The sequence below is a fragment of the Berghia stephanieae genome, chromosome 9, assembly GCF_034508935.2.
Source record: "Berghia stephanieae isolate SIO BIC M18660-M18661 chromosome 9, UCSD_Bste_1.3, whole genome shotgun sequence".
NCBI lineage: Eukaryota > Metazoa > Mollusca > Gastropoda > Nudibranchia > Aeolidiidae > Berghia > Berghia stephanieae.
The window spans coordinates 38,884,650-38,898,501 of record NC_088368.1 but is presented as its reverse complement, the minus strand read 5'-3'; the positions used below and the strand labels follow the sequence as shown (position 1 = coordinate 38,898,501).

Here is a 13,852-nt window from a genome sequence, read left to right as displayed (position 1 = left end):
GACAGCGTTCCCGAAATGACTGAGGAAATTTTGTTCTCGTCCATTTCGGAAAGGTAAAATGTTAATGATACAGTGTTCGCCGGATATAAGCACAGTCCTTGGAAATCAAGCTGAGCGTGCTTATAGCTAGATTTTGCTTATAAACGGATTCATCTTTGTCAAGTCTATTTACAAATGCAGTAAAAATAACTCTTTCCTTCTCACTCTCAGTTACCATGGTAAAAAAATGTCAACAAACAAAAAAAAAAAAACAAACAAAACAAAACAAAACTGAACGTTTATATAGCGCAGTTTCCAATAAACGTGCTAAAAACCGCTTTACAAGTCTATTGCCAATAGCAACATTTAGGACCGGACATGACGCCAGTCAGGCGATGTTACATTTTTTTTCGCACAGACGCAACCCTGAAACGGACAGGTACTCATTTTCCACACGAGCACGGTGAGAGAATATGAGTTGTAAAGGTCATTTTCCAAGGACTCAACTATGTGCCGTGTGAGGGTCGAACTCAGGATCTTCCGACACGAACGCGAGTCCAAAAACCACAAGACCTCATAGCTGTATATACAAATACATTCCAGTGCCAGAGTAGAGAGTTGGCACTGGTGTAAGATAAAGACCTCATAGATGTATATATAAATACATTCCAGTGCCAGAGTAGAGAGCTGGCACTGGTGTAAGATAAAGACCCCATAGCTGTATATACAAATACATTCCAGTGCCAGAGTAGAGAGTTGGCACTGGTGTAAGATAAAGACCTCATAGATGTATATATAAATACATTCCAGTGCCAGAGTAGAGAGCTGGCACTGGTGTAAGATAAAGACCCCATAGCTGTATATATAAATACATTCCAGTGCCAGAGTAGAGAGCAGACACTGGTGTAAGATAAAGACCCCATAGATGTATATATAAATACATTCCAGTGACAGAGTAGAGAGCAGACACTGGTGTAAGATAAAGACCCCATAGATGTATATATAAATACATTCCAGTGACAGAGTAGAGAGCAGACACTGGTGTAAGATAAAGACCCCATAGATGTATATATAAATACATTCCAGTGACAGAGTAGAGAGCAGACACTGGTGTAAGATAAAGACCCCATTGATGTATATATAAATACATTCTAGTGACAGAGTAGAGAGCAGACACTGGTGTAAGATAAAGATCTGAAAAAGTATCTGTGAAAAAGTGACGGACAAAGCAAGAAAGTAAAATACGAGGGAACATTTTCAAGAAAAATCTGAAAACTCATCTTTTCCAATAAAAAATATTTATCTTAGGCATCAAAGTTTTCTTCTTGATGAGTCAATTATTCGCTTTATTTTTTGATTCCATTATGTTGAATGTCAATTTCATTTTGTAAAATTTGCAAAGTAAGTGTGTGTGGCTGTTGTGTGTGTGTCAGTTTGGCTCGGTATGAGTGGGATTATGGTTTGATAAGTATATTGTAAAACGCTTTGAGGCTTCAGTGTTTAGCGCTGTAGAAGAACACTTTATTATTATTATTATTATTATTATTATTATTATTATTATTATTATTATTATTATTATTACTATTATTATTATTATTATTATTATTATTATTATTATTATTATTATTATTATTATTATTATTATTATTATTAAGGAAGAAAAAACTTTCGGTCTGCCTTTACTGGGGATCGAACCTCAGACCTTCTGACCACCGGTAACTAAGATGTCTGAGGTTCGAGCTTCACTCGGGGCAGGTTGATATTTTATGAATGTTTTTTTTCTTGAATTATTTTTCTTTCTTCATTTGTCTGGCACTGATTCATGTAGACAGCAGTAGGGGTTGCTGAAGCCTGGGATCGTGAAAATACAAACGAAATAGTGAAAATGGAGAGACTTCGTATGGGAACAATTGTACCTATCGTAAAGTTATAGCCTGACACTGATCAAAAAATGACGTCAAAATGCCAGTCTTTTGCCACAAAAGAAAACAAACCGTGAGTTGTATTCAATAGTTCAAACCTAAAAAATGACGTCAAACTGCCAGTCCTAGAGGGTTCTAGTGTCAGGCTATATGTTAACGATGGCTACGACGCTACCAAACCTTTAAAAATGACGTCATACAGCCAGTCCTAGAGGGTTCTTGTTTCAGGATAATATGTTAGTGATGGCTACGGAACAATACAGCCAATGGATGTTACGGGTACAAATCCGATAGCTCAGTTGATAGAGCACTCGCTTCACAATCAAAGGGACTGAGATCGATCCTGGGTGAAGTCGAGATTATCTTCTTAACCCCCCCCCCCCCCCCGCCCTTTTCAACCAAGCAGTGATTGGGTAGATGGGTCTGATAGATCTGTCGGAAAGTTCTTGAGTCCTTTTAACTGACATTATCTCAATGGACACAGCGTAAATAATTACCTACTTGAATGGAAACAAGTGGATATTGTGTCATACAAAAGCTCACAATTAACAATAACTATAACTCGGCTTCTGTACTACTATTTTTCATTTTTTTTTAAACAGCTCTGGACGATGTGACAATATAACAATGTCTTCAAACGATACATCTGGATACACGAAGGATTGGTGACGATTTCGTGTGAAGAGATTGAATGGTTTGAAAAAAGCAGGCGACGATAATTATTGTCAGAATGATGATGATGATGATGATGATGATGATGATTTTTTATTATTATTATTGTTATTATTATTATTATTATTATTATTATTATTATTATTATTATTATTATTATTATTATTATTATTATTATTATTATTATTAATATTATTCTTACTATTATTATTATTATTATTATTATTATTATTATTATTATTATTATTATTATTATTATTATTATTATTATTATTATTATTATTATTATTATTAATTTATTAATTAATCAATTGATTAATTAATTGATGGATTGGTTTATGGATTTTTAATTTATTTATTTATTTATTTTTCAATAATAAATCATAAAACTTATACCGGACGCCAAGCTTTAGATCATCTCAAATTTTAGACGTTTGTTTATAACCCCAATAAACGTGCTTCAATCTCGTATTCTATCTTCATTGTTTGTTTTGACCCAGAAATAAAACCCACTCTGACAAACGGGAATTCCCACTGTGTAGTTTCTATCATTGTCTAGACAGTATTCATGTGTCGTCGTTTTCTTCTAAGCAAACTGACTCATTCTGACAGTATTTGGAAAACTCTACATTCGCGACACACTCCAAAATTTGACAAAGTATACTATTTCGTAGGTCTGATAGCCCAAATCGTTATGGCCTCATCATTGTTGCAATGGAAATACTCTCAAAATATTGTCTGTTTTAACAATGTTAAATCAAAACCATTATAATCATGTTTGGTTATCAGACCTGCAAAAGTATGCACGTCGGCACTAATAACTCAGATCTGGATTTTAGGTCTGGTTTGGCGATTTGGGGCCCAGATAGCTCACTTGTAAAGCATTCTGTTCACACGCAATGGGACCGAGATTGATACCAGGTAAAATCGACCCCCCCCCCCCCCCACCCGCATATCCCTCCTTTGAGCGCCCTCCACCTAGCAGCGATTGGGTAGCTGATTCATTTAGATCTGGCAGAAATTATATCGAGACACAACATGCACCCCCTTCCCCCCGCCCCTTTTTTTTCAATTCGACATCCATTCAACTTCGACCATGACGACTTCAGAAATCAATTCATTTAAACGGGAATTCCCACTGTTATCTCCCACGTCGTAAACAAAATTATAATATCGTAGTCAGTTTTTTATTTGCTAGTATCTCTCATAACAACAGTTACACGGTGGACGCTGGACAAAGAATGTAGGGTAAGGTGGGGGAATTACACACCCGGGGTAATTACACACCCACATTCATTACATATCTAGTTCTTCGCAGAAAGAATTCATAAAGACCCAATCGACTGTTCAAAGTTTTAACTGCCTTTTGTTTCTATTTCCTGGTTGAACACAAAAAGCACCAACTTTTGTTACTGTTAAATTCTGACAATTTTTCAAGTTTTTACAAGCCCATTGAAGGTAAGTGCAACATTCATTGTTTTCAAATATGGCAAAATGTTGTTAACTTTTCTTCAACTTTGAAGCTCAAGCTAGAAATGTTTAATCATTCATCGGATATGTAAAACTTTCCCCCAAACCTGTTCTAGATGCCTTAAGTGAGTTGCTGTGCCTATTTCAGATTCATAAATGTCAGGGAAATTCCACATTCTACAGGTTTCGAATTTCTAGTGAATTTTTGTGTGAAAATATTTAATAAAATTCCCATGTCAATTGTTTTATTTTACAAAGAGAGGCCCCAGCTAAACTCCTCACCCTACAGGTTTCGAATTTCTAATGCCTTTTTTGTGTGAAAATATTTAATCAAAATCCTACGTCAATGGTTTTATTTTACAAAGAAAGACCCCAGCTATCATTTCAAGTAAAAAGTTATAAAGCGGGTGTGGAATTACCCCGAAATAGTTTACTTTTGTTTGTATTAGAAAATCACATAATCCAAAAGTCTTGGGTGTGTGTAGCCTATTAATCCTGTTTGAATAATAAGCCTTATTGTGAGCCAAGATGATGTTACTTATGAATGCCCATGCTTTAGAGCTGGATTTAGAAGGGATTTCTGTTCATGTTTTTCTCCTTTTTTCTATAGAGATTGGCTAATCATGTTGATTGAATACAAGAAAAGATGGTGTCGTATGACCATGCAGATATGGCGAAAGCGGTCGATCTCGTGGTGGGATGGGCTGCAAATGTGCTGCCAAATTATACAACCTAAACTGAGGAACACCCGTTACCATGTCAAGAAACGATAAAGTAAAATAGGAGAAGATACTTACTGCTTACTTATATCGCGAGACTGTACCCGGGATCGATCTCCGTCTCTTTGATTTTGAATCGAGTGCTCTACCAACTGAGCCATCGGGACCCCTGCCTAGGCCTATTTGTCTCATTTCACAGTCTACAAAGATTGTTGTTGTGTTCATTTCAGACGTTGATTATTGTTCCTGATTGTTTCATTCTCATTTTTGTATGCTTGTCATGATGGGTGTGGAATTGCCCCAAAATGTTGATATGTGAATAAAGATTTAAAAAATTGAATTTATGAAGTGTCGTTCCTTTTTTAAACATGTAATTTGTACAGGATCCAAGTGTGAATGGCTGTGGGGTATTTGTATTCTGTTTGTGTGTTCACCTCATCAATAGAAGCTTTATGACAATAAACTGAAAAGTTGGGTTTGGAATTCCCCCACCTTGCCCTACTAGGAGGTTAGAGGCATTTGAGATACGGATGTACAGAATTAGAAGAATGTTGAGGCTATCATGGACAGACAAGTATACGAACGAGGAAGTGTTGGCGAAGGTGGGAAAGAGAAGAATGTTGATCGATATAATCAGAAAGAATTAGTTACGATTTCTGGGGCATGTGTGGAGAAGAGAAGGAATAGAAAAGTTGGTAACAACTGGGCTGACAGAAGAAAAGAGATCTCGAGGATGACAGAGAATAAAATATTTAAAAGCAACACAGATTCCATGCACACCGTAGATGATCGTGATACGTGGAGACAGCTGACCGGCAACGTGCTCATGAGTATAAGCCACGATGAATGATGATCTCTCATAAGAGAAAATATATTGGTACATGGTATAATATATCTTAAAGAAGTAGATAGACGCTTTTTTTTCTTTTTGTTGATATATCGCATGCCTTAATGAGGAACAGATTCGAACGGCTAAACAGCTACCGATGTAAATGCGCACCCAAAAAAAAGTTCTGATATTTATTTCGCATAATCATTGCTATCGCTACGCTGATGCCTCTCAGTGAACGTTGTTTGGTCATAAGCAGTAGCCATCGTTAATTATTATAGCCTGGCACTGAAACCCAAAAAGACTGGCATTTTTACGTCAATATTTGGTTTCTGCACCGCCGAGTGAGTTGTCGTTAGTTGTATTCATGGAAACAAGTGGTCCCATTCGTTGAACTATTGAATACAACTCACGATTTGTTTTCATTTGTGACCAAACACTGGCATTTTGACGTCATTTTATTAGTCAGTGTCAGGCTATAGATAGTATGCAGATGACGTCACTCAGGCCTTTGTTATTGTTTTTGCCATCCGCGTTTGTGAGTTTTTCTCACTACACTGTATTAACCAGACTATAAAAGTTCATGGTTACACAGAGTTTGTGTGTTGGTCCGTTATACTTCCGGATGGCAATGTTGGGAACTCCTCGCCCAAGCGCATTCTATCTATAAGTAAACGATGGCTACGGTCACTGTCAGGCTATAGAGAAACGATGGCTACTTACAAACCCGTAATTTGACCAGAGTGGACTCCTTTGCAGAAGTCTATCGAGCACGTTATCACAAGGCCGTTTTCAAGAACGCGGATGAGCACATAGTCTCTATCTCTGACTATCTCTGCTTTCTTCTTCTTCTTCTTCTTCTTCTTCTTCTTCTTCTTCTTCTTCTTCTTCTTTTTCTTTTTCTTTTTCTTCTATTTCCCCCCCTCCTCCTCCTCCTACCCCTCTTTTTCCAATTCGTGATATTCTCAATTAAGCAAACCGAAAACTATATCGTCATTATGGTTGAAACATGCCTTTATTAAAAATAATCATGATCCGAGTTCAGGGGAGACAATTGTTAACGTTATTGCTGTATGATTTGATGTGTGTTTTTTTTTTTTGATTGTCTCCCTTGAACTTGGTATTTTTACCCGGAACTAAAGTGAAGCCGGCAGATGAAGATGATGATGATATGTTTTGATTTGTTGACGAGATTGGATGGATTGGCGATTGGAATTTTATGCGTCTTGTTTTGTTACTTTTATTTGGTCAAACAATAAAATCTTTTCGATAGAATACAGCAACAAAACACGTTATTGACTATAATTAATTTTCTACATGGTGCCGATAAAACCCGGGAACTTGAAACTTTAGATTAGATTGTAAATATTGCTTGACAAGAACACCGCCATTGACTGATTTCACGTTTCACGTGAAAGGACTCTTGTGACCTTTGTCAGAGTTTTCTATGCGAGGCTTGGATTTATTCTTTAGCTATTCAAGTAATTTGTCACGTTTGTTGATTCAACTAGATTCAATGAAGGAAATGAATGTGAAGATTCTGCTGTTGTGAATGAGTTGAAAAACAATTTGTATGTTGATGATTGACTCTCTGGTTCAGATACTGAGGAGGACATAGAGAAAATGGTCACTAGGGCAAATGATATAATGAATCAAGGATGCTTTCTCCTTGCTAAATTGGGCTCTAATTTGTCTTCTGTATCTCAAAGCAACTACAAAGAATTTGACTTTGATGCTGAATCTGCTGGATTCCCGTCACTGAAATTACTTGGAATGCATTGGTCTACCAAAGAAGAGTGTTTCTACTTTGAAACAGGCCCTGAACTTGAAAGTCTTCAGTACACTAAGCGTCTTGTCCTGAGCTTTATAGCGAGGATCTATGACCCGATGGGTTCCTAAACCCCTTGACAATAATGGTCAAAATCCTATTTCAGGATTTGTGGAGATTAGGCTTGGCCTGGGCCGACCCTTTGTCCCAAGCTTTACAAAACAAAATGAGTCAGTGGGCTCATGAATTTAAAGAAATAAGTCAATGGAAGATTCCAAGATGTCTTGCAGTGACATCATGGAAGAATTGTGACAGTATTAAACTACTTGTTTTTTCAGATGCCTCTAAACTAGCATTCGGGTGCTGTGTGTATTTGAAAGTGTGTGAAGAGGATGGATGTGAGAAATTATCTTTGGTTGCAATAGGGTTAGTGTGGCCCCCTTGAAGAAAATCACAATTCCAAGAATGGAATTATTGGATGCAGTGTTGGGAGCCAGACTGCTTTATTTTGTAAGGTCTGCATTGGTGTTGCCTTTAGACACACCTTATTCGTGTTACACAGATTCCACCATTACTATGGATCAAGTCTGATCCTGAGAAGTGGAAGCAATTTGTCAGAAATAGAGTAACCGAAATACAAGTTCTGACAAGTCCGTCCAGTTGGATTCACTGTCCAGGGCTTAGAAACCCTGCGGACATGCTTACACGTGGCACATCTGCCCACGAGTTGATGAATTCAGACAAATGGCTCCAAGGTCCTGGATACATTGAAATCAATGATTCATGTCAAATTCATGAAGATATGAACCCAGAAATCTATGGAATAGTTCGAACCAACCCAGTCAATGGAGCTATCGGGGGTGCCACATCTGTTGTTGATTTTGAACGATTTGGTAAATTAAAGAAAGCTATTAGGGTTCTGGGATGGATGCTAAGATTTGTTGACAACTTAAAACAGTCCCGCAACTCTGATTATGATAAGATAAGAAAGACAGACCGCTTTGATCCTGAAGAACTGGAAACTGCAAAGAAATACACAATAATACTTGTTCAAGAAGCAAATTTCAGTGATGAAATTCATTGTTGGAAAGAGGGTAATACTATGAACAAACGCTCACTTCTTTACAAATTGTCTCCTTTCATCGATCAAAATGTTTTTTAAAGAGTTGGCGGGAGATAACAAATATCTCATGTTCTTTCATATTTGATGAACAACATTCTATTGTTTTGCCAAAATGCCACTTAGCTATGTTATTGGTTAGATTCCAACGTAAATAGATGAAACATGCATGTGTATCTGTTTTGCTATCATCTTTCAGAAGTAATAATTGGATATCTGGTTTGAGATATCTTTGTAAGAAAGTTTACCACCAATGTGTTGATTGGCAAAGACAAGATTCTAGGGCATGTAATGTAAAATTTGCTCCCTTACCTTCTGATAGAATTGATCATTCGCCCCCATTTTCCATTGTGGGTGTGGACCATGCTGGCCCTCTGTATTGCTCAGACACGGGTGAAAAGAAGCACTACATTCTACTGATCACATACGCAGTTATCAGAGCTTTACATTTAGAATTGGTGTCTTCTCTATCATTAAATGACTTCATATTGGCGTTTAGACAGTTCTGCGCTCGAATAGGAGCGCCATCTGTCATTTACTCAGATAATGCCAAACGGTTTAATGCTGCAAGCGGCCTTCTGCAACGCCATTTAGGTCATGTTGCGCCAGTCTGGAAATTTAGCATTCCATTGGCACCCTGGCATGGAGGTTGGTGGGAACGACTCGTTAGATCAACTAAGTCTGCTCGTAGAAAATCAATTGATAGGGAAATGATTAAAAAATCTGAACTTGAAACCACATTGAATGAAGTTGAAGCTTGTATTAATGCTAGACCTTTGACGTATGTTGATGAAGACATAGAACCTCTGACTCCTTCTCACTTCTTGCTTGGGCGAAACTCACCCTTGATACTTCTCATATCAAAACTCGAACCCCTCAGAATGCTAATGAGTTTAATGTGCGGCTATGTGGTCTAGTGGTATGACACTCGCTTTCGGATCGAAAGGTCCTGGGTTCGAGCCTCGATCGGCGCATAGTTGAGTCCTTGGAAAAGGCTCTTTACTCACATTCTCTCACCGTACTCAGGTGTAAAATGAGTACCTGGCCGTTAACAGCGTTGTCTTTGTCCGAATAATTGTAATATCGCCTAACAGGCTTCATGTCTCGCCCTACATGTTAAATGTTGCTGTTGATCAGGAAAGCGCTTTGAGCACATTTAGTGGATATTCCGCTATATAAAGCTCAATATTTTTTTAATGTTCTGGAGAATCTGGAGTAAAGATTATATCAGAAATCTTCCCACTGTGGGGCGTGTTAGAGATAGAAATAACCTTCAAGTTGGTTCTCTGGTACTTATTAGAGAAGAAAACACACCAAGAATGAAATGGCTATTGGGAAGGGTATGTAGGTTGATCCAAAGAAAAGATGGACTGATTAGAGCAGTTGGAGTGAAAACTGAGAAAGGGGAATTAATTAGAGCTGTCCAGAAACTCCATAAGCTTGAAGTTCCGAATGATGAAAATGGAATAGAAATTGAGAATCCAGTATCAGAGAATACTGATCGAACCCCTGAACCTGACTGTGTTGTTTCACGGTCCAAATCGGGTAGAGCTATCAGACCCTCAAGACCTTTGATTTTTAATCATTTAATGTTAGAACATTTGTTGTTTGTTTTGTTTTGTTTTGTTTTGTTTTTGTTTTAGAAATTGTTATGCTGGCCTCAGCTGTGGCATTGGCCAGGGGTGGGAGTGTTAAAATAATCATGATTCGAGTTCAGGGGAGGAAACTGTAAACGTTATTGCTGTGTGATTCGATGTGTTTTTTTCGGATTGTCTCCCTTGAACTTGGTATTTGCCCCGGAACTAGAGTGAAGCCGGCAGATGAAGATGATGATGATATGTTTTGATTTGTTGACGAGATTGAATGGATTGGCGATTGGAATTTTATTCGTCTTGTTTTGTTACCTTTATTTTGGTCAAACAATAAAATCATTTCTACAGAATACAACAACACAACTCGTTATTGACTATATATAATTTTCTACATGTCTTAATCACGTTTGGTTATCAGACTTCCAAAAATGTAACCAAATTGAAGTTTTGAAAGGGATACGATTGAAACTGAAAATAGCCGATACTGTCACTACATGTCATCAAAGTACTTCCTCAGAGCCACCGTTAGACCCATGGAACCAGAGTTTATCCAGATGTCGATAGCGTGAGACGTACAATATGTAAATGCTGCTGCTCGAAGCTCGAAGAAATATATAACAATGTGAAATTGAATATAAGATACAATTTAATAAACGAAAACAGATAAAAATGGACGTTTTGGGTTTTAGGTAATGACAAGACTGCGGGAATTTCCGGTTATCAGAGGTTACTGTACCCTTTCTGAAAGAAGAACACACCACCAGTGCAAGACCGCTTAATTGGGACACAGAATCGTCAGGCTGAAATCGTTCCAATTATGCGGCGTTTCAATTAACATTGATTACATTTAAAAATGAAATAAATAAAATTCCTTTATTCATTTTTAAAGGGAAATTTGCCTTTAGAGTCTATTCCAAGGGAAGACTGGAATAACCCAGGCGTAAGCCGTAGTGTAGCGCCGCAAAGTGAGCTAGGGCGAGGTGACTTATTCATGGCCACACACAACAAACTTGGTAGCTCTTGGGTAAGAAGCAAAGACCATACAACTGAGTCTCCTTGTTAATGCTGTGTTTTTGGGATGTTCATCATAAAACTACTCCAATCGTAATTAAGAACGTAGGGAGTAGGCACCTCTGTAAGATAAACATCTGAACAAGTGTGTATGAAAGGTACAAGACAAGCAAGAAAGTAGAATTCAAGAAAAAACAAAACAAAGTCAAACAAAACATCCATCCCTAAAAATCAGTCTACCTCGACTGGGGATCGAACCTCAGACCTAGAGTGTAATCAATCAGAAGGTCTGAGGTTCGATCCCCAGTCGAGTTAGAATGAATTTTTCTGATGTTTTTCTTTTCTTGTGTTTTTCTTTCTTGCTTTGTCTGGCACCTTTTCATATTCACTTGTTCAGATCTTTACTCCAATCGTAAGATATTTTTTTTTAAACAAAAAAAAAACAACAAAATAAATAAAAACAAAAATCCAATACTAAAATGCAGATCGACGACAGAAAATATTTCACTGAAGAAAGCTGAAGAAGGGTTATGAGTCCGAAACGTTCCGTGTTTGATATAATTTTTGTCTTTTTTGAAGCTGGTATATCAGTATTTGTTTATTACGTTTTATGTTATGTAATATTATGTTTATGTCATGTTATGTGTTGTAATGTTTATGTTATGTCGAGTGATATTATGTTTATGTCATGTTATGTGATGTTACATTACACATGAGTACGGTGAGATAATAATGTGAGTAAAGAGCCTTTTCCAAGGACTCAACTACAGTCTGAAAGGAGGCGACTTTCATACCACAAGACAAACAAACTTGAGATTGTATATAGCGTAATATCCACTAAACGTGCTCAAAGCGCTTTACAAGTGGTCCTTGGCCAACAGCAACACTTAACATTTAGTACGTGACATGACGCCTGTTTGGCGATATTACACTTTTTTCGGACAGAGACAACGCTGTATACAGCCATGTACCCATTTTACACCTGAGTACGGTGAGTAAATGTGAATAAAGAGCCTTTTTCCAAGGACTCAACTTCATGCGAAGCTCATAACTGGACGTAAGCCCAGGTCCTTCCGGTCCGAACAAAGACGAGTGTTATAACACTAGACCACATAGGAAATAATAATATTGCATTGTATGGACTGTTATAAGCCGACGTACACTTATTTGCAGGTCTGATAACCCAATTCTTTATGGGCTCAATGTTGTAATGGAAATCTAAAAAAAACTAAAAATGACACAAATTATTGTCCAACGTTGAGCAACGTTAAAATAGGTCCATAGTGGGTTCGGATGGCAGACCTGTATATATGTACACGTCGTAACAATGCCATGACAATAGTTAACTAATTACGTATGTCCAAACATCAGGAATTTCCGTTTAAATGAATTGATTTTTTTTTTTTTGGAAAGGGAAGAAGTTCAAGGGGAAGGCCACGAGGAACATTGAGAAGAATTAAAGAAGCTGATATGAGATTTTAAAAGTTATCTCGGTATAGAGAAGAATGGAAACTGTTTGTCTGTGGCCTATACCCTGACCCAGGGTAAAAAAGCAAATGATGGGAGGATGGAAACTGTTTGTCTGTGGCCTATACCTTGACCCAGGGTGAAAAAGCAAATGATGCGAGGATGGAAACTGTCCGTGGCCTATATCCTGACCCAGGGTAAAAAAGCCAATGATGAGAGGATGGAAACTGTTTGTCTGTGGCCTATACCCTGACCCAGGGTGAAAAAGGCAATGATGATGATGATGAAAGTTAGTTGAACGACTGACTATTTGGAAAAGTGGGAGAGGATGGGGAGGTGGGGGGATGGGGAGGTGGGGAAGGAGCTGGGGGTTTGATCTGTGCGGATATGTGGTCTTGTGGTATGACACTCGCTTTCGGGTCGGAAGGTCTGGGTTCGAGCCTTGTTCGGCGCATAGTTGAGTCCTTGGAAAAGACTCGTTACTCAGATTCTCTCACCGTACTCAGGGTAAAATGAGTACCTGGCTGTTAACAGTGTTGTCTTTGTCCGAAAAAAATATTGTAATATCACCTAACAGGCATCTTGTCTTGTTCTAAATTGGCTAGGGGCCCTTTGTAAAGCGTTTTGAGAACGTTTAGTGGATATTACGCTCACTTTTTAAAAATTGTAACGGTCAGTAGTTTGCTTTGGTTTGATTGGTAGCATCTCCATTACATCAAACAGACCAATTACAATTTGGGTTATCAGGCCTGCATATATGTACACGCTGACTGGGTGTGGGATTTCTCAACACATCAACCATGTCTAGACAATGACTAAAAATAAACAGTGGGAATTCCCGTTTTTTAGATAGAGATGGAACGAAATCGAGGTCACTAAGATCTTTGCTTATAGTTTTAGACAACCATTTGTCTGAGTGGTTCTTGCTATGTACTACCAATCAGAGTATAAATATTCAAGGTTACATCCGGCTGGTGGATGGTTTGAGTATTTTGAATAAATGCAATATATCAATAAGTTTACCCAGATTTGCCTACTTGAAAGATGAAAAATTCGTAGTTTTCAGGGGTAGTAACACCACAGTAGACATAATAACTGTCTTAATGTGCTCAAAGCGCTTTACAAGGGGTCCCTAACAAACAGCAACATGTAACGTGTAGAACGAGACATGACGCGAGTTAGGCCATATTACATTCTTTTTCCGTTAACGGCCAGGTATTCATTTTACACATGAGTACGCTGAGAGAATGTGAGTAAAGAGGCTTTTCCAAGGACTCAACTATGCGCCGAGCGAGCGAGGCCC

At 37.9% G+C, this 13,852-nt stretch overlaps 1 protein-coding gene across 1 annotated transcript; it reads left to right on the top strand.

Moving 5' to 3' along the window:
* Positions 1 to 8,637: 8,637 nt before the first annotated feature.
* On the top strand, positions 8,638 to 9,396 carry LOC144979230 (uncharacterized). Its single transcript, XM_078925838.1, has one exon. The coding sequence runs from the start codon at positions 8,638 to 8,640 to the stop codon at positions 9,394 to 9,396; it is 759 nt and encodes a 252-aa protein (XP_078781964.1).
* Positions 9,397 to 13,852: the final 4,456 nt, after the last annotated feature.

Coding starts and splice junctions, on each gene's coding strand:
- LOC144979230 (XM_078925838.1), top strand. CDS start 8,638: ATGAAACATGCATGTGTATCTGTTTTGCTATCATCTTTCAGAAGTAAT.